Source organism: Chiloscyllium punctatum, chromosome 18 (assembly GCF_047496795.1).
Source record: "Chiloscyllium punctatum isolate Juve2018m chromosome 18, sChiPun1.3, whole genome shotgun sequence".
Classification (NCBI taxonomy): Eukaryota; Metazoa; Chordata; class Chondrichthyes; order Orectolobiformes; family Hemiscylliidae; genus Chiloscyllium; species Chiloscyllium punctatum.
The window spans coordinates 82,213,343-82,232,296 of record NC_092756.1 but is presented as its reverse complement, the minus strand read 5'-3'; the positions used below and the strand labels follow the sequence as shown (position 1 = coordinate 82,232,296).

The window sequence follows — 18,954 nt, the reverse complement described above, 5'->3', positions numbered from 1 at the left end:
GCGAAGCCTTTGAGACAACTGAGCTAACTGACCCCTAGGTTAAAGGTTGCATTTGGTCTGAAATAAAGAGAAATTCCTTCAGCCAAAAAGTGATGAGCCTATGAAACTCTCTGCCACAGAAAGCAGTTGAGGCCAAAACATTGAATGCTTTCGAGGAGACAGATATAGTTTTTCAGGCTAAAGCAAAAAGCTATCAAGTTGGATGATCAACCATGAATATATTAATGGTGGAGCAGGTCCAAAGGGCCAAACAGCCTACTTCTACTCCTATTTTCTGTTTCTATGAAACTGTAAGCCTTCAAAGGAATTTGACAGATAAAACAGTACATTTTTTACACAATAACAACAATTTTGCTAGGCAGCTCTTTGATGGAAGGCACTGTTTCAAGTTGGCTAGCTGAAGGCCTAAGTTGACTGACCACAGCAAACCAAGGAAGAGAATTTCCACTATGGGTGCAATCAGCAAGTTGCACCCAACGTTGTCTTAGAGTTGATAAACCTTTTGCTTTCAGAGTTCTCACTTAAATTCAATTCCAGGATTACGTTCCTTCAGTGTCATTGGATCATAGTCCCTGAATTCCCTCTTTAACAGGAGTTTGGATCAGCATACAGCACATGGACTACAGCGATGCACATGGCCTGCAGTGATTCAAGAAGGCAGCTCACCATTACCTTCTCAAGGGCAACTAGGGATGGGCAAAAATTACTGGTCCAACCAGCAACACCCATGCCCCACAAGTGACATTTTAAAAAAGACAAACACAGATCTATCCCAAACCATCACAATCTGGTGTTTCAATCATAACCCTTCAAAAAAAAACCTGTGTTTTAAAAAATATTCCTTGATATATTCAAAAATGGTAAATTGCAGTTTAGTACAACTGAACTGAGGTTTCTACTAAAAGTAAACATTCCTAAGCACATTGTAAATCGATGACTGAAAATGACTTTAAAAATATACAGATCCATTTGCAAATTTTATTTGGATAGTTCCCTAGTAAATTTTAAAATATTATATTGAAAAGTTTTTAACATGTGTCTTGAGTGTCCTCACACCCCAAAAGCATATTAAATTTCAGAGTTTCTTTAAAAGCCTATAACCAAATACAGTAAGTGGGATCTCTCATTGGTGTATGATTTGTCCTGCAGATATAGCTGGTTTTATGGGCGGACGTCATTTCAAGCAAGATGCTTTTTAAACTGACAAGCAGTGACATGAGATTTCAGAAACTTGCATGAAATATAACAAAATACTTGAAAATCTATGATATTTCATGCTCATTTGATCAATTTCAGTCTAATTGTGCCAAAACTGTTAGCACAGCTGTGGGAAACCTCAGATCTGATGCATATTAAATTGGTCAGTAGAAGTCAGTACTTAGACACTGCTGACTTTTTACCTGTGTTGGCATAATAGCTGATGGCATAAATTTTCAGTGCCCACCTTGATTCAGTCAGATGTGAGAGAGGCTGGAAGTAAATTACTCCCTCAGAAACTGAGCATGTTGTGGAGGGGTAACTCCCCTCCTCATTCCACAAAGCCTGCCCATCACCTACAAGACCAATTTGCCTCTCTCACTTCATAGGATAGTCCCACCATCCTGGGAACAAGTCTGGTCTATGGCAATGATATGTTTCCTGAGGCAAGAACACAACTGCACACAGTACTCTCTGTGTGGTCTAACAATACTATAAAACGGAAGCAAAATTTCACTACTCCTGTCCTCAAATCCTCTTGCAATAAAAGATAACATTTCCAATAGTTTGTTCCAGCTCAATGCCCAATTGACAAGGACATACGGGTCCCTTGTACATTGACACTTCCCAACATCTTCTCTTCTTTGCACATCTGCATATTTGGAAATATTGCATTTGTGCCCAAGTACTGTAGTATTTCACAAGTTACAAGCTGCCAATGTGAAAACTATCCATTTATTCCTATCAAATCTCATCAAATGTTTTGAAGAGGTGACTGAGGTAGTGGAGAGGGCAACATCTTTGAATGCTGTTTATACAGACTTCCAGAAGACAGTCCCACATGAGGTATTGTTAACCAAGATAAAAGCCCACAGAACTGAGGGTAAATTACTGACATGGCTTGGAAATTGGTTGAGTGGCAGGCAACAGAAAGTAGGGATAATGGGTAGAATGTGAAGAGTGGTGTTCGACAAGGATCTGTGTTAGGGCCTCAAATATTCACTTATTTAATAACGGCTTGGAAAATTCAAATTTGTTAGGCAAAGTTAGGCAGCATTGTAGACAGTGTAGATGACAGCATAAAATTACAAAGAGACATTGATAGAATAGTTCACAGGTCGGCGCAACATCGAGAGCCGAAGGGCCTGTTCTGTACTGTACTGTTCTATGTTCTATCAAAGGCTGGGAGATGTTTGGAACTATCTTCCGCAAATAGCAGTGGATGTTGGATCAGTTGTTAATTTTAAATCTGAGACAGATAAACTTTTGTTAAACAAAGGTATTAAGGGATATGGGCTAAAGACAAGTATGTGAAGTTAGGCCACAGATCAGCCATGATCTCATTGAATGGAGCACGCCTGTTACTACGTATGTTTGCCAATCATTAGTCTGTGCTAGTATATTAACTCCCATCCCATGTGCCTTAATATTTTTAAATCAGCTTCCTGTGAGGGACTTTACCAAAGGATTTCTGAAAATCTGCACATACTATGCCAATTGGCTCTCTTTAATCAATTTTGTAACATCTTCAAAAAGCTCCCGACTTTGTCTAACCCTAAGTGATATTCAAGTATTTATCATATCCTTTGTTCATTTCTTTTATTGTTTCATGGGTTGTGAGCATTGCTAGTCAGGCTGTTAAAAAGTCAATCACATTAGAACAGATTCTGGCATTTTTCCTGTCACTGTAATTCTCCATTTTCCTTCTTGCTCCCTTAAATAGTGGGGCGATATCAAGGGAAAAGGGGATAAGTTCAGGAAAACGGTGTCAAGTAGATCTCACTGAATGACAGGGTGAACTCGAGGAGCTGAATAGCCAATACTGCTTATGTTCTTAGGCATGACATTGTGGCCCAGCCATTGACACTCACATCCCACGACAGAATTAAACTGACCATTGATTTCGATCTCCATAAAAGAGAACAGATACTTAAGTATCAATGTGATTCTCTTTATTTCACAATAAGAACACAGTCTATTCTACAGACCTAATGACATTTCATGGCTGTACCTCCATTAATATTAACCTAATCAGTATGTAACCAAAATATGCTTCTGAACATCTTTTAAAAAAAGATATAGATTAAAAATTCCTGGTTTAAGTGCTGTTAACTTTACAAACTTCCTCAGGTGACCCCTTCTAAATGATAATGAAACAGCATCTTCACTGTTCCCACATGCTCACATTTCTTTATTTTCAGACCAATTGTTTGTTTTTCTGCATTCTTTCATTTTCTCCACAGCTGAAGGTGTTGATCATTCCTTGGGTAGAGTGATTGCACTAAATTTCCAGTTTACTGCTCCCAAAATTGTGGGCGACATTGCAGATGAGCCACCTGCCAAGGAAGGCACCCAAAATGGCAAGTAAAACATCTAACCCACCCACCTCCACCAGATAATGGGCACCAGGTGATGCTAGGATGGGCCTCCACCAAACAGCTGTGTTGTGGCACGCAAGAGTAGCAGATCCTCAAAAACTATCTAATCCAAGGTTGGAGTCAAGTTTTGTTCTGACTGATACTGGTAAATGTTGGAGTAGCAATCAGCAGTGGGAATGGCAATTAGCCGATTTCTTTCTCCCTCCCAAGTCCAGGAATACTGGGACCAGCCCTAATGTTTGTCCAAGCCTCACAAAGCACAGGCCAATGTCTGAAACACAAAGCTTTCCTTGACCTGAATGAGCATTGCAGCGCCATTGTCAACACTTCCTAGTCAGTGAACAAAAATCTGCTCAGCGTCATTCTAACCTCTTGCCAAGATAACGTTAAAACCTTTGAACAAAAAAAAAATGCAGTAAAACTGGTGAAATGCTTGCACTGCGTTCTGTTTTCAGTCACTTTGATGAACAGCTGGTTGGCAATGAGTTTTGTTTTTAACAGGGCTTCCTGCCGAACCTTTGCATACACCATGTGACAGGCTGCACTACGTGTTCGATTTGTTGGAGATAGGTTCAGTGCAATATAATGGATCTCTTCCTCCTCCAGATGATTCTGTAGAAAGAAAAATCCTATTATTCATCTTAACAGAGAAGGAAGAGGGAGCTGGGGCAAGTGGACACAGGCAGGAAGTTCCCCTTCTTTTCTTGCTGGTTTCTGACTTTCCGCTCACCCCACCACTTCAGAAGAAAGGCTCAAGCCTTTGAGGTGATTCCGCAGGGCACCAATGCTTTCCCAAAATAAAGCAATCACATGTAAGTCCTGCCACTCTCCCTTCCTGGAAGTATCAGGGTTGATATTCCTATTTATTAACAAATTTTTATGGTTACAGTTTAGGAGCATATTTATAAAAAAACTGAAACAGTTTTATTATCCTAAAGTCAAAGTACAAAAGCTAGACAATTCACTTCCTTCAAGCAAGTTGTCTATCTAGACATTTATTAATGACTTGGATAAGGAGATTGAAGGATGGGTCAGCAAGTTTGCAGACGACACAAAGGTTGGAGGTGTCGTTGACAGTATACAGGGCTATAGTAGGCTGCAGCTGGACATTGACAGGATGCAGAGATGGGCTGAGAGATGGCAGATGGAGTTCAACCTGGATAAATGCGAGGTGATGCATTTTGGAAGGTCGAATTTGAAAGCTGAGTACAGGATTAAGGATAGGATTCTTGGCAGTGTGGAGGAACAGAGGGATCTTGGTGTGCAGGTACATAGATCCCTTAAAATGGCCACCCAAGTGGACAGGGTTGTTAAGAAAGCATATGGTGCTTTGGCTTTCATTAACAGGGGGATTGAGTTTAAGAGCTGTGAGATCTTGTTGCAGCTCTATAAAACTTTGGTTAGACCGCACTTGGAATACTGTGTCCAGTTCTGGTTGCCCTATTATAGGAAAGATGCAGATGCTTTGGAGAGAGTTCAGAGGAGGTTTACCAGGATGCTGCCTGGAATGGAGGGCTTATCTTATGAAGTGAGATTGACTGAGCTCAGACTATTTTCATTGGAGAAAAGGAGGAGAGGGGACCCAATTGAGGCATACAAGATAATGAGAGGCATAGATAGAGTCGATAGCCAGAGACATTTCCCAGGGCAGAAATGGCTAACACGAGGGGTCATAGTTTTAAGCTGGTTGGAGGAAACTATAGAGGGGATGTCAGAGGCGAGTTCTTTACACAGAGAGTTGTGAGAGCATGGAATGCGTTGCCAGCAGCAGTTGTGGAAGCAAGATCATTGGGGACATTTAAGAGACTGCTGGACATGCATATGGTCACAGAAATTTGAGGGTGCATACATGAGGATCAGTGGTCGGCACAACATCGTGGGCTGAAGGGCCTGTTCTGTGCTGTACTGTTCTATGTTTTAGATGAGGAGGAATCTTTTCAGCCGGAGGTAATGAATCTGTGGAATTGATTGCCACAGAGGCCTGAGGAGGACAAGTCAATGATTGTCTTTAAGACAGAGATAGACAGACTCTTGCTTAGTAAGGAGTTCAAGGGTTATGGGGAGAAGGCAGGAGATTTGGGTTGAGAAACATATCATGATCAATGGCAGAGCACATTTGATGGGCCAAATAGCCTAATTCTGCTCTTATATCTTATGGTCTTGTGGATTTACCAGGAATGTTAATCTCCACTCAGATAACTTTTCCTGTCATCTCTGTCAAGAAATTTTGATAAAATTATGCCTGCCGAACTCATCTCAGTAAACAGTTAACCATGGCTTTAATTTAGTTTCTTGCTTGAGCTGGCTGTTTGACATGTCAATTTTATTGATGACAGAAGACACTAAACATTTATAATGATAAATTGCTAACTAGCTGTTGTTCCAAGAGGAATGTCAAAAACAGGATAGTCAGTAAGGCAGATATTATTAACTAATTTGTTTCCGTGAACTTGTCATGTACAAATTAGAGGCTACATTGTTGTTAGATAGGCCAATGGACTAGACGTAAAGTGTAATCCATTAGGTATAAAGCAAGGTCTTGTGATGTGGTGTTCCCGTCTCTTAACCAGAATATCTGGGTTTGAGTCCCACTCCAAGATCTGAGGCCAAGTAACATTAATTCATAATATGGCCAAAATGTTTGTCTATCACGCTGCCAATCCTTCCAACACACACCAATGGCAGGCAGTGAGAGTGGGAGAGATTCCTGGTCAGTTATTGGAGTTTCTACCCTCACTAACCATAGCTCCAAGCTATAAGATGTGTGTAAAAGTGTGTGTTACTGCATTATGGATGGACAATAACACACTACCTCCCAACATGGAAAGTATCTTGCGACCGTGGCAAGTGCTTGATAAACAGACTGATGCTGCAAGTCATTACTTCCTTACCTCACTAGTAATTCCACTCCTATTTGATGTCACCTGGTCCCTGGTCAATGCGAGAGCCCAACCTGATAGATTAAAATAAGAAGAATTTGTAAAAGAGAGAAAGGGGATTCTGTTTAAAAAAAAATGCAGCTTGCACGTGCCTTAGGACAAGGTCAAAGTACTGCTGATTCAGGAAATTTGAAATACGAACAGGAAATGTCTGAAACACTCAGGTTAAATGGCTTTCTGTAGAGAGAGGAACAGAGTTAACAATTCAGATAGACTTTTTCTTGAAACATCCGATTCTTCTGCTCCTCGGATACTGCCTGACTTGCTGTGCTTTTCCAGCACCACACTTGACTCTAACCTCCAGCATTTGCAGTCCTCACTTTCGGCTAATTCAGATTGATAACCTATGTTCGGAACTAGAAGATGTTTGAGACGAAACAAAGAAAAGCACCAAGTACAAAAATGCAGGTGTGGCACAGAGAGAAACAACAAGGTCTAGATTAGGGTAGAGCAAGCAGGATCGATGTTAAGATGGTGTGAGACATAAGCAAGTGATAAGGTAGGGCTAAAATAAAAAAATTATTCTGGAAGTGGTAACAAATGGTTTGAATGAAATTGCAGCAATATTTCACCTCTTGTTCTGAAAGACTTACGACTCACTGGGGACTTTTGACCAAAAGAAAAGTTGGTTTAAGTCTTAAAAACGCAAACCCTTGACCTCCCACATGGCCACTATTGGCTTAAACTTTGAATGGATGGTGGGCAGGCTACCACATTCAAGGAGGAGAGTTGGCACTTAACATACAATAATTAAGTGGGAGGCTGCATGGTCACTTACCTTTTAACTTCAATTCTGATCCCAACTAAACTCCAAGTGAGGACTCAGCGGACCAGGAGCTGAGTGTTTTTACACTGGACTTCTGAAGTCATTTATGGTCATTTAAAATTGGGTTAACCACACGTTGTGGTTGACAGTAATTTACAAATACCATTCTTATGTGATAAACCCATCTTCAGTTGTATTAGTCAGAGAAGGTGGCACTCTTAAATTGGAATATTTTTGAAACACATTTTGTCAAAGCTTTTCATCTTGAATTCGTCAAGATATTCACAAGAAATACCAAAACAAAGGGCAATAACATTTTCCAAGAAGACAATGCTGAATGATTGGACAGTGGACACTGACTGGTAGAGGCATTTCCATAGAGAATATATTAGTTAATGGTAACTCGCAGTTAACTACTAAGCTTTGTTTAAATTCAAACCAAGCAAGTTGACTATGTCTGGTCATAACATTGTCATAGGAATGAACCAGTGAATGGCTGTTGCCTATTGTGTTAAAGTCAAAGAGACACAGTCTCTGTACATACTCAAGAATCAGCGCCTTGCTATAACTCACTCATAGTACATGCAAATGCACCTCATTGTGAATCTGACTGGCAATCTCAAAGTAGTGTCAGCGTACATCGTGGCACACTCAGGATTATTTGGTGAATGATATCCAATTGCAGAATTGCATTTCATAATTTGTGGATCAGTTCATTGAACTTATAAACTCAGCAGTTTAAGCAGTTGTGCTCAGTTTTAAAGACTCCCATCTATGTCCAAATAGAGGGTGTTGCAATGGGATGCCCACGAGACCCTGTACTCAGAAACACCTTTGTTTGATTCCATGAGAAAAAATGTCTTGGATGGATAGACACTAAACTCCTATCCCTTGCATATTTCTGATATGTACACGACACATTTGCTACATTGGAATAGCTGCAGCTGCATGCAAGAATCTCTTTGCATGTCTCAACGGTCTCCTTTCTGCAATCGAATTGCTTTGCAGCAGTCAAATGAGCTGCCTTTCCATGACGTGCAAATTGAGAAATCTGCTGCTGTTTCTTTACTGCTGGGTAACAGGTCTATCTTCATGGGCCAGCATGTGTTAAAATTCCTACAGTTCCACATGCTATAAAATTGGCCTTATTAGTGTTGTGGTTCTGTTCGCCGAGCTGGGAATTTGTGTTGCAGACGTTTCGTCCCCTGTCTAGGTGACATCCTCAGTGCTTGGGAGCCTCCTGTGAAGCGCTTCTGTGAACTTTCCTCCGGCATTCGTAGTGGTTTGAATCTGCCGCTTCCGGTTATCAGTTCCAGCTGTCCCAAGCACTGAGGATGTCACCTAGACAGGGGACGAAACGTCTGCAACACAAATTCCCAGCTCGGCGAACAGAACCACAACAACGAGCACCCGAGCTACAAATCTTCTCACAAACTTTGGCCTGATCAGTAATCTTGAAAATAGAAAATGAGCCATTTGTTCACCATGTAAGCTTAATGCTGAAAAAGGCACATGTTCTGGGATAAAGTCTACCCTGATCTGATCAATTTTCTCCATATATCATAAAAACATTTGAATCAGCCTAAGGCTGCAACTTTCAGTTCTGAAAGGACCTGAGGTAACCTTGGAAGGGTAAGATATCTCAAATCGTTGACCAACAGGTGAAACTAACCGTTTCATGCTGCTAACTGCATTCCTGCTAACTTCTCCAGCTGCTGTGCAGACCTCCAAAGTCTCTGCATGGCAGTGGCTGGAAATACCGTAAGTTAATATGCTGGCATGCCATTTGGCAAGTGTGGACTATTGGGAGCATCTGCTTGTGTGCGCAGCTAAGGAGGATTGTTTGCTGCCACTATGCAGTAGCAGCAAAAGTAGTGTTTGGCATTAACAAGAGGCTGCAATCAAGCAAATAAAACCATTCTGCCTACCACATAACCGAGTTACATGATGTAAAATTCAGTGCCAATGTGATACTAGGTATATAGTCTATAAATCACAAAGATATTGGATTATATCAAACATCCTATCCCTTCTACTGTTTGCAAGTGATAAGTTACTGACCACACCCAACTAGCCTTTGCTTACAAAACTCAAAAAACAGAAAGTTCAACATTAAACAAGATTCAGTGATTCGACAATATTTGCTAAATAATTCTAAGCGTGCTACGAATGACACTGGCAACCAAGTTAAGATTGCCAGTCAGCTCACAGTGGACGCACATGTAAATATTAGATGCTATATACACTCAAACATACATTCATACACGCGGCCCTGTTCTTTGCAAACAGGAAGAAGACAATCACACACTGCACCGGTTTCAACTTTCATATGATCAGAATATCATTTTCTGGCTCATTATGTAAGGCAATGTCTTGACCAATCAAAGTGCCTGGTTGAAATTTAATCAAATCTTGGCAGCTAATTGTCAATTAATACCAGTTGATGCATTCTCCATGGCAAAGCCTTCACCAATTAGAGCCCACTTGCCCACCAATCAGCTCTTCTCATTCAGGACAAAATGTTGTTCCCCTGTGTGCTGGTATTTTTTTGTAACTGTCCTGGTTGGTGTCAGATGAAACTTGGACAAAATGCGTTTTTTTCAAGCAATAATCAAGTTTGGTTCTACCTGAAACACATCAGGGAACATTTTCAAAAGCAAAATGTCTTGAAAAACATTACTTTTTGAATTGCTGTGCAATTTGAGCTGGCTCATGTCAGGTTTTATATCAACTGACTTGGAAATGTGCTGAACATAACCTCTTTTTAAAGCCAATTCAACTGTGGTTTAAAAATAGCACCCGGCCTATTCCCAAACTGAAAACTCTACATCCAACAACGTACAAGGCATTCCTTTCTCTGCTTCCCAAAATGAAGCATATGGGGTAGGTCACTGTCCAGGAGTCTTGAGATTCTTTAAGATTTTGTCCTATGCTAACCAGAGTTCAGAATCGTCTTAACCATGAAACCCAGAGCATACCTTTAGTCAATTTGAAAAACATTCTGGTATCATCAAGTTACTGACTACACAAAGCCAGTTTACACTTGCAATAATCAAAAAACAGAGTCCAACATTAAATAAGAGTTGGTGATTGGACAGTATTTGTTAACTAATTCTAAGTGGGCTATGAATTATGCTGGCAACCAATTTAAGATTTAAGGAGCGCAATGAATATTAAATGTTTAGAAAACAGATCTAAACAGAATGAGAAAATGGCAGAAACTTGAGTCAACAGAGAAAGATGAGGCTCCAATGGCATAGTGCAAAGACTTCAGTGGGACTGTGCAAATGCTCTCATGCACTCAGTAGTGTTCTACCAAGGATTCTGCATAGACACAGTGGAGCAAACTGCCTCCTTCCAGAAGGATCTGATGGGATTTATCAGAAACCAGTTGCCAGGGCTTGTTGCGATCGGCACGTGGTTACCGCAATGGGTTTGAAATCTATTGTGTTCACCTCTCGTACATCTCTGAATCCCACTGACAATGCTTCTTATTATAGAATCAGTACATGTGGTGCATTTTCAAAAGGCTTTTGTTGAAGTCCCACATAAGGGGTTAGTGTGCAAGGATGTGGCACGTGGAATTGGGAATAATATACTAGCATGGACTGAGAATTGGTCAGCAAACAGGAAACAAGGAGCCCAAATAAATAACTCCTTTTCAAAGTGAAACGCGAGTTCCACAGAGATCAGTATTTGAGCCCAGGTATTCACAAAATATATCAACAATTTGAATGAGGGAATTCTATGTAACATTTTCCAAGTTTGCAGACAACACAAAATTGGGTGGAGTTGTCAGCGGTGAGAAGGGAATAAAGTGGTTTCAAGGCAATTAAGACACATTCAGTAAGTCGGCAAATGTGTGCAGATACAGTGTAACATGGCTAAATGTGAAGTTGTCCACTTTGGAAGGAAAAATAGAATGGTAGAATATTATTTAAATGGAGACAGATTGGGAAATGATGATATATAAACAGATCAGGCTACCCAGTCACTGAAAGCAAGCAAACAGGGGCAGCAAGCCATAACAAAGGCAACTGGTAAGTTGGCCCTCATTGCAAGAGATTCAGTACAGAAGCAGCAATGTCAGCTGTTCAGGGCCTTGATGAGACCAGATGTAGAGTATCATGTGCTCTTTTAGTCTCCATCTAAAAAAAACTATACTTGCTATTGAGGGAGTATAGCAAAGATTCACTAGACTGATATCTGGGATGGTAGGATTGTCACATGAGCAGAGATTGGTTTGACCAAGCCTGTATTCACTAGAGTTTAAAAGAATGATAATGGATCTCATTGAAACATATAAAACTCCAACAGGTCTGGATAGATTGGAATTGGCTAGAAGCCTAAAACAAGGGATCATGGTTTCAGGAGAAAGTGAGGACTGCAGATGCTGGAGATCAGAGCTGAAAATGTGCTGCTGGAAAAGCGCAGCAGGTCAGGCAGCATCCAAGGAGCAGGAGAATCGATGTTTCGGGCATAAGCCCTTCTTCCTGAAGAAGGGCTTATGCCCGAAACGTCGATTCTCCTGCTCATCATAGTTTCAGGGTACAGAATAGATTATTTTCTCATTAAGACAGTGGTGGATCTGTTGAATTCACAGCTTCCTTAGGTGTAAAGGCACTGGGCATATTTAAGAAATGGATAGATTGAAGACATCAAAGGGAAGATGTGAGAATATGTTTTTGAGGTAGTGGATAGGGATATATCATGAAAATACTGAATGAAGGAACAGGCTCAAGGGGCCAAATGGTTTCTACTTACTATGTTTCTAAACCTTACTCTGTTGAACCTCTCGTGCACTTCCAGCAATCTCAATCTATCTAAAATGTTACAACAGATGTTCCCAAGTGTCTCAGCCCTCTGCATAATGTAGAAGCTGACGTCCTCAACTTTGAAATAGTAATAATGGGTTCACCCTGACACGGAGAACATTCCGGCAGCACCCAAAATGTCATACAAGCTTGCACGCTGTTACACAAAGTGGGAGCAGCAGAGATTTCGAGAAGCATTTATAAGTCCATCTCGAGTCCCCCTGGTGAGGTGGGACAGCAGCCCTGCTGGTTATATTTGAGTCTGGGTGGGGACAAGCTTTAATTCAGCAAATTGCTGGGAAAGCTCAGCAGGGGGCAGCACGGTGGCTCAGTGGTTAGCACTACTGCCTCACAGCTCCAGGGACCTGGGTTCAATTCCAGCCACGGGCGCCGTCTGTGTGAAGTTTGCACATTCTCCCCGTGTCTGTGTAGGTTTCCTCTGAATGCTCCGGTTTCCTCCCACAGTCCAAAGATGTGCAGGTCAGGGTGAATTAGCCGTGCTAAGTTTCCCATAGTGTTAGGTGCATTAGTCAGGGGTACATATGGGGAATGGGTCTGGGTGGGTTACTCTTCGGAGGGGTCGGTATGGACTTGTTGGGCCGAAGAGCCTGTTTCCATACTGTAGATAATCTAATCAATTAAGATCTGCTGTGGCATCCTTGGTGAGAAATCAGAGTTAAAGATTTTGGGTCCAGTGACCCTTCCTCAGAACTGGAGGACCCGAAAGTTAACTCTGATTTCTCTCCGCAGATGCTGCCGCAGACCTGCTGAGCTTTTCCAGCAGCTTGCTTCATTAAAACTGGCCCCAACCCAGACTCAGTTGTAACCAGCTGGGCTCTAATTTCTGTTTTGGTTTTAGTTAAAAATCACACAACACCAGGTTATAGTCCAACAGGTTTAATTGGAAGCACACTAGCTTTCGAAGTGTGGTTCTATCATCAGGTGGTACCAAGTAAACCTGTTGGACTATAACCTGGTGTTGTGTGATTTTCAACTTTGTACACCCCAGTCCAACACCAGCACCTCCAAATCTTGATTTGTTTTTGTTCTGGATGTAGGTTTGCTCGCTGAGCTGAAAGGTTCACTTTCAGACGTTTCGTCTTCGGTTACGTCATCGACGTAACATCTTTGGTGAGCCTCCGGACGAAGCCCTTCAGCCCACTTAAAGGTGTTACCTTGGACGGTGACGAAACATCTGAAAATGAACCCTCCAGCTCAGCGAGCAAACTTACATCCAGAACCTCAACCTGAGCGACAAATCTTCTCAAAACTCACTCTGGTTTCTTTTTTTGTTTCGGAATCCGCAGTTTTTTGGGTTTAATGAAGCAAGGCTAGGGGCTGGGAAGTGGAGTTTGTAAGGGGCAAGGCCAGTTCTCAGCTGCTTCCAGAAAGCACTGCACATTATAATGAATGGAAAAGTCACAAACCCTGGCGCCAATGGACGGGTTGGGCCTGTTTCCATGCTCCCTAAATCTGGATGTAACTTGATCTGATTTATTTTCAAAATGGCAAGGCTTACTCACTTTGCCACTCCGACGAGACGTTTCTCCAGTGAGGCAGGAAACAGCGGGCGGCTCCTGCGACGGTTGCGACCGTTGGCTCCTGGGGGCGCGCGCTCGCAGGGCCGGGCCCTGGGGCGGGAGCGCCGCGAGGCCAGCCGCTAGCGCCCCCTGGCTCAGCTGACCATTCGGCAGCTTCGGCTGAGCAGCGCGAGGCGGAGGGCTCGGCGGGAAAGGTGGGCAGGCGCCGCGAGTGAGGGCGAAGCTCGCCTGCCCGCTCGCGTCGTCGCCGCCGCCCTCGCTGGGCTCCGCCTCCTCGCTCCCGCCCGCCAGCGGCAGGGCGCACCGCAGGAGGTGGGAGACCGTCTCGAAGCCCCAGTCGACGCGGTCCACCAGGGTGTCCAGCCGACCCGTCAGCCTCTCCAGGGCCGAGCAAACGTTGGTGCCCAGTGCCTGGACGGCAGCCGTTTGAGCTTCGATCAGAGCCTCGAGGGTGGGCGAGGGGGTCTCCGGCTGAGGGGGCTCTGCCACCGCACTCTCCCGGGGGGTGCTCGAGCTTGCCAGGGTGGACTGCAGAGTGGAAACCACGTGCGACACCACCCTGCACATGGCAGAGGTGGACTCCTCCATGCTCTCGGACATGGCGCTCAGTGTCTTCGGCAGGCCCTCCAACACCTGGTACAGCCGGTGGTGAGCTTCCAGCATCTTCCGTTTGATGGCCGGGTCCCGCGGGTCGTCCCACTCGGCGGCACCGGGGAAAGGTAAGGCCCGCCGGCGCGACACCTCCGAACCCAGGCCCTGACCCGGGGCCTCCGGTTTCCGCTCGGTCCCGCCGAGCGGAGCCGGGCCCTGGGCCTCACTCAGGCCCGGCCCGGGCTCGGCCAGCTCCGCGCTCGCGGGGGAGGCTGCGGGTCTGTCTTCCACCGAAGGCTCCTCTTGGAAAACCTCCCGAGGACCTGCGGGAGAGAGAAAAAGAAGAGAAACGGGGCAAGAGTCAGGGGTGGGAAGGAATTCTGGGGGGTTAAAAGGCTAGCGCTTGCAGATTGAGAGGCTTTGGCCGTACTGGGCGAGGCCTTGATGCTGACTGGAATTGCCTGGGCCGTGTGAAGGGGCACGATGGTGAAGCAGTCGCCGTGCTTGGAGAAACCGCCGGCCTCACCGTCTCCGATGCTGATCTCCCGCGGTATCCCGCTGATGTCCATCGCTGATTGCTCCACAGGGGTGAGAGCTACAACATCAGTTGTGCCCCCACCCAACCTGCTCCTCTCCCTCATGTTGTGCGCTGCCTTTTCCTGCAGATCAGAAGGAGTGAGGTAGACGAATTACCTGAAAGATCATCATGAGACAAGTAAAACAAGTAATTATTGTTAACAGACATGAAGACCCAGATAATACCATTATGAAAACAATACATTTATAGAATTTTAAAACCTGCCATTCACAGGACCTGGATCTGCACCCTAAGTGTTGTGAGCTGCAGGGCTATGTGCAGGAAAGTGGGATTAGGGAAAAAAACACCTGAGTGTCTCTGGGTCATGTTGTGGAGGAGCCTGTGTTGGACTGGGGTCGACAAGGTCAGGAGACATACAACACCAGGCAGTCTGAAAGTTTGGTGATTTTAAATAAACCTGTTGGACTATTTCTCTCTCCACCCCGGAGGCTCCCTGCCTCATTCCTAATGAAGGGCTTTTGCACGAGACGTCTATTTCCCCGCTCCTCGGATGCTGCCTGACCTGCTGTGCTTTTCCAGCACCACTCTAATCTTGACTATAACCTGATGTGTGTGACTTCTGACACGACACCAGGCACTCTGAAAGCTTGTGATTTCAAATAAACCTATTGGTCTGTAACCTGGTGATGTGTGACTTCTGACCTTGTCTCTGGGTCAGCATGGACAAGGTGGACCAAATAGTCCCCTTCTGTGCTGTATCATTTCTACGGTTCTATGCATCTTCTGTTAAGTTTGATGCATCATATGTTGTCAGGTGAAGTTCATTAAATTCGTAGTCGATTGTGTGGTGCTGGAAAAGCACAGCAGTCAGGCAGCACCTGAGGAGCAGGAAAATGGACGTTTCGGGATAAAGCCCTTCATCAGGAATCACTGAGAATTTTGCTCAAAGTGTTCACACTCTCGACTCTAATCTCCAGCATCTGCAGTCCTCACTTGCGCCCACTTCATCACATTTGTAGTCATTTTAACACTATATATGATTTATATAAAGAAGGGGACTGATCTGTCACATTGTGTATTAGTTCTTGATCTTGTCTGCAGAGTGCTGGGGGGATGAAAGCTGGGATTCAATAATTTTCATGCAAAGTCCCAGATCGCCTCCTGCCTTTTGATGAGGAAGATATAGTTTGAGACATTTATCAGTGAAAGGTCAGCTGTCTTGAATGAACTGGGGTCGTTGCAATTGTCAGCTGAGGAAGAGTCATGAGGAGAGGTGCAGGAACAAGATTTGTCTGTAGTTTTATTTCATGACTTTGAAAGGAAATAATAGAGTGGATGGAGAAGAACATGTCCCATTGGTCAAAGGGCAACTTTGGGATGAAAAACACAGCCTTAGGGCCAAAACTTTACAGGAGAGAAATTAGGTAACACTTCTGCACGCGGTAGTAGAAGTTTGAAGATCTAGTAAAAAAACACTAGAGTCACTGATGCAGTGTAAGTGGACTTGTAATGAGAGACATAGATTAAAATCCCACCACAGCCACTGGTGGAATTTAAATTCAATAAATGTGGAATCAAGAACAATTAATTGATATTTGTGAAAGAAACACGTCTGGTTCACTAATGTCCTGTAGAGAAGGAAATCTGCTGTCCTTACTCTGTCTGGCCTCGATGTGATTCTAGACCCACAGCAATGTGGTTAGATCAAATGGCCAGGCCCTCAGTTCTAGACCAATTAGAGTTGGGCAAAATATGCTGGATGCCAACATTCCAGGAATGAGTTCAACACACAGTTGCTGAGTTAAGATCAGGACAGTAATGACCTCACTGAATGGCAGAACAAGCGTGTGGGGCTGAATGGCCTGCATGTGTTCCTAGATGTGAAACATACGTCTAGTAATGGTTTGCATGTGTACTCAGTGAGCGGGAAAGGTTTCGCTTTCATTCATTCAAGGACATGGGTGTTGTAGGTTAGGCCAGAATTTATTTCTTGCCTCTAATTATCAGTTTGGGAGTGGGGGGAGGAGGGAATAGAGGGGAATGCTGCAGGGCAGTTACTTGTCCACAAGCTGCCACATGAAGGTCTGGGTCCTGGGTGTTTGACTTGTTACATCATAGCAGGACATGGAAATTGCAGTCATCAGGTACGACTGTTTCCTTCGAACAGAGAGGGGTGACTTAACAATGTTGATGGATTTGAAAGACTGATCAGAAAAGTCCTGTTTCCCCTTGCTGAGAGGTCAATTATCAAAGGGTCCAGATTGAAGATGATCGGAGAAAGGGTCGTCAGCAATTCTTCGCGAATGGCTATGTTTGTCCACCTAGGTCATCCTGTGTCACTGGTCAGGGATTCTGGGGTCCCCCTTGAGTGGCTGACTGAACCTAATCCTAGAGCCACATCTCCAAACACCCATTTGGCAGGTACATCTGTCAAGCGGAAGGAGTAAAGGGGACATGAGGAAAAGCTTTTCCACCTGGAGTGGGGATCTCGGAATTTGTTCCCAGTTTGGCAGTTGACAATGGAAGCCCTCAGCCACTTCAAAAAGGCTGCACCTACAAAACTCTCGGCGATGGAAAGTGAGGATAAAAATGGGTGGCTGGTTGCGGACACTTGCAGACAAGATGGGCAGAATGGCATCTTGCTGCACTGTAACTGTCTGTAGACTAGTGTATGGGAGAGCTTGATGGGTTCTGAACTGAACTTCAAACCTGTTTTCTGCATCTGCCGCCTGACTTGCTGAGTTTCTCCAGCACACACACACACACACAACATATTTGAATTTTTTTGTTTTTTACTTACCCTGGCCGAACGAGTGAGATCATTGAATCTCTTCCTGCACTGGATCCAGGTCCTCGGGGTGATGCTCAGCCTGCTGACCTCCTCGGCCACTTCCAGCCACGCTCTCTTGGACAGGCTGCTGGGCACCTTCTTCCCGGAGCGGGGGAAAAGCACTCCGGCCCTGGCTCTGACCGCCGCCGCCAGCACCCCCAGGGAGGTGCCTGAGAACCGGCGGGCCACCTTACCCCTCCGGGCCGCCATGGCCGGGCAGGTAAAGCAGCCAAGGTGCCAAGGTTCGGCTTCAGCCTGACCCTGGAGGGAGGTTGGGCGGGGGGGGGTTCGGAAGGACGCAACCACATCCCGGAAATTGCGCTGAAACAGAGGGAAGGGCAGGAAAAGGTGGGGGGGGGGGGGGGGCGGTCGGCTGGACGGGGGGTGGGAGTGAAACAAAGTGCAGTTTCTGCGGTTAAAATCCGCCCCGAGCTGCAGCGGAGAGCCCCCCCGCTCCCGGGAGGGAAAGGACCGGGTGCTGGAACTCAAAGCTGACAGACAGCCCACCCCCCCTTCTCTCTCTCTCTCTCTCTCTCTGTGTCCCTGTTCAGAAATTAAAATGCAACAAATGATAAAGCCATCCTGACTTCTGAAGGTATCCCCATTTTGGGAGGGGGCGTCTTGAGTGCTTTGGTTGCATCTCTACCCTGGACCCGAGACACCAGGTTAAAGTCTTATCTGCTTTGGGGGTGTACAAAAACATCTTCTGCACGGGGTGGGGGGGGGGGGGGAATAGGTTAAAAATTATCATTGTTTCGGGCATGAGCAGCTAATTGCATACATGCACCAAACTCTGCATGAAAATATTGCCCTTCTTGTCTTGGCTATTTACCCTATCCACGCCCTTATGATTTTATAAACTCATGCCCGAAACGTCGATTCTCCTGCTCCTCGGATGCTGCCTGACCTGCTGCACTTTTCCAGCAAAACATTTTTCAGCTCCGATCTCCAGCATCTGCAGTCCCCACTTTCTCCTAAAAAAAATATATTATTGGCAGCAACCCCAGCATCCTGCAGTGTATCTCCCACGACAGAGCCCACCTGTTACAATGCAAATTTTATTTTTTTTATATTATATTAAGAAATGCACCTTTCTTGAGCTGCAAGATGTACAGCACGGCCGCCAGCTGAAATAGGGTGGAAATTACAGCCAACGCCAGGAAAGAAACAGGTCGAGGGATCCGCAGCTCTCGCACCAAATGCCCTCAGTTGGAGATGGGGAATTGCTGGCATCCTCGGGCCCTGGAATTCAAACATAGCCAGCAGGGGTAACCAAGGAGAGAATGACAGATCCGCTTCACCATCCCCCCGCCACCCTCCATTCGCAAAACTAAAACTAACAAACAACAAAAAAAAAATC

At 44.6% G+C, this 18,954-nt stretch overlaps 1 protein-coding gene across 3 annotated transcripts; it reads right to left on the bottom strand.

The window, feature by feature from the left end:
• Positions 1-4,044: 4,044 nt before the first annotated feature.
• Positions 4,045-17,919, bottom strand: LOC140489246 (uncharacterized). 3 transcript variants are annotated; one of them, XM_072588583.1, is made up of 5 exons: positions 17,565-17,919; positions 14,753-14,885; positions 13,618-14,549; positions 6,467-6,528; positions 4,045-4,187 (listed from the first exon to the last, which is right to left on the bottom strand). In XM_072588583.1, exons 1-4 carry the CDS (start codon positions 17,802-17,804, stop codon positions 6,511-6,513), a joined length of 1,323 nt encoding a protein of 440 aa, XP_072444684.1. In that variant the 5' UTR covers positions 17,805-17,919; the 3' UTR covers positions 4,045-4,187; positions 6,467-6,510. The 3 variants fall into 3 exon arrangements, with proteins under 3 accessions (XP_072444684.1, XP_072444683.1, XP_072444685.1); XM_072588582.1 differs by having other exon boundaries at positions 14,657-14,885; positions 17,565-17,918; XM_072588584.1 differs by having other exon boundaries at positions 14,657-14,919; positions 17,565-17,699.
• Positions 17,920-18,954: the final 1,035 nt, after the last annotated feature.

Bases quoted from the DNA above. Each gene is read 5' to 3' on its own strand.
- LOC140489246 (XM_072588582.1), bottom strand. From the start codon at position 17,804: ATGGCGGCCCGGAGGGGTAAGGTGGCCCGCCGGTTCTCAGGCACCTCC. The intron at 14,886-17,564 runs GTAAGTAAAAAA...TCTGATCTGCAG, and splicing joins ATCTCACTCGTTCGGCCAGG to GAAAAGGCAGCGCACAACAT. The intron at 14,550-14,656 runs GTACGGCCAAAG...TCTCTCCCGCAG, and splicing joins CAGCATCAAGGCCTCGCCCA to GTCCTCGGGAGGTTTTCCAA.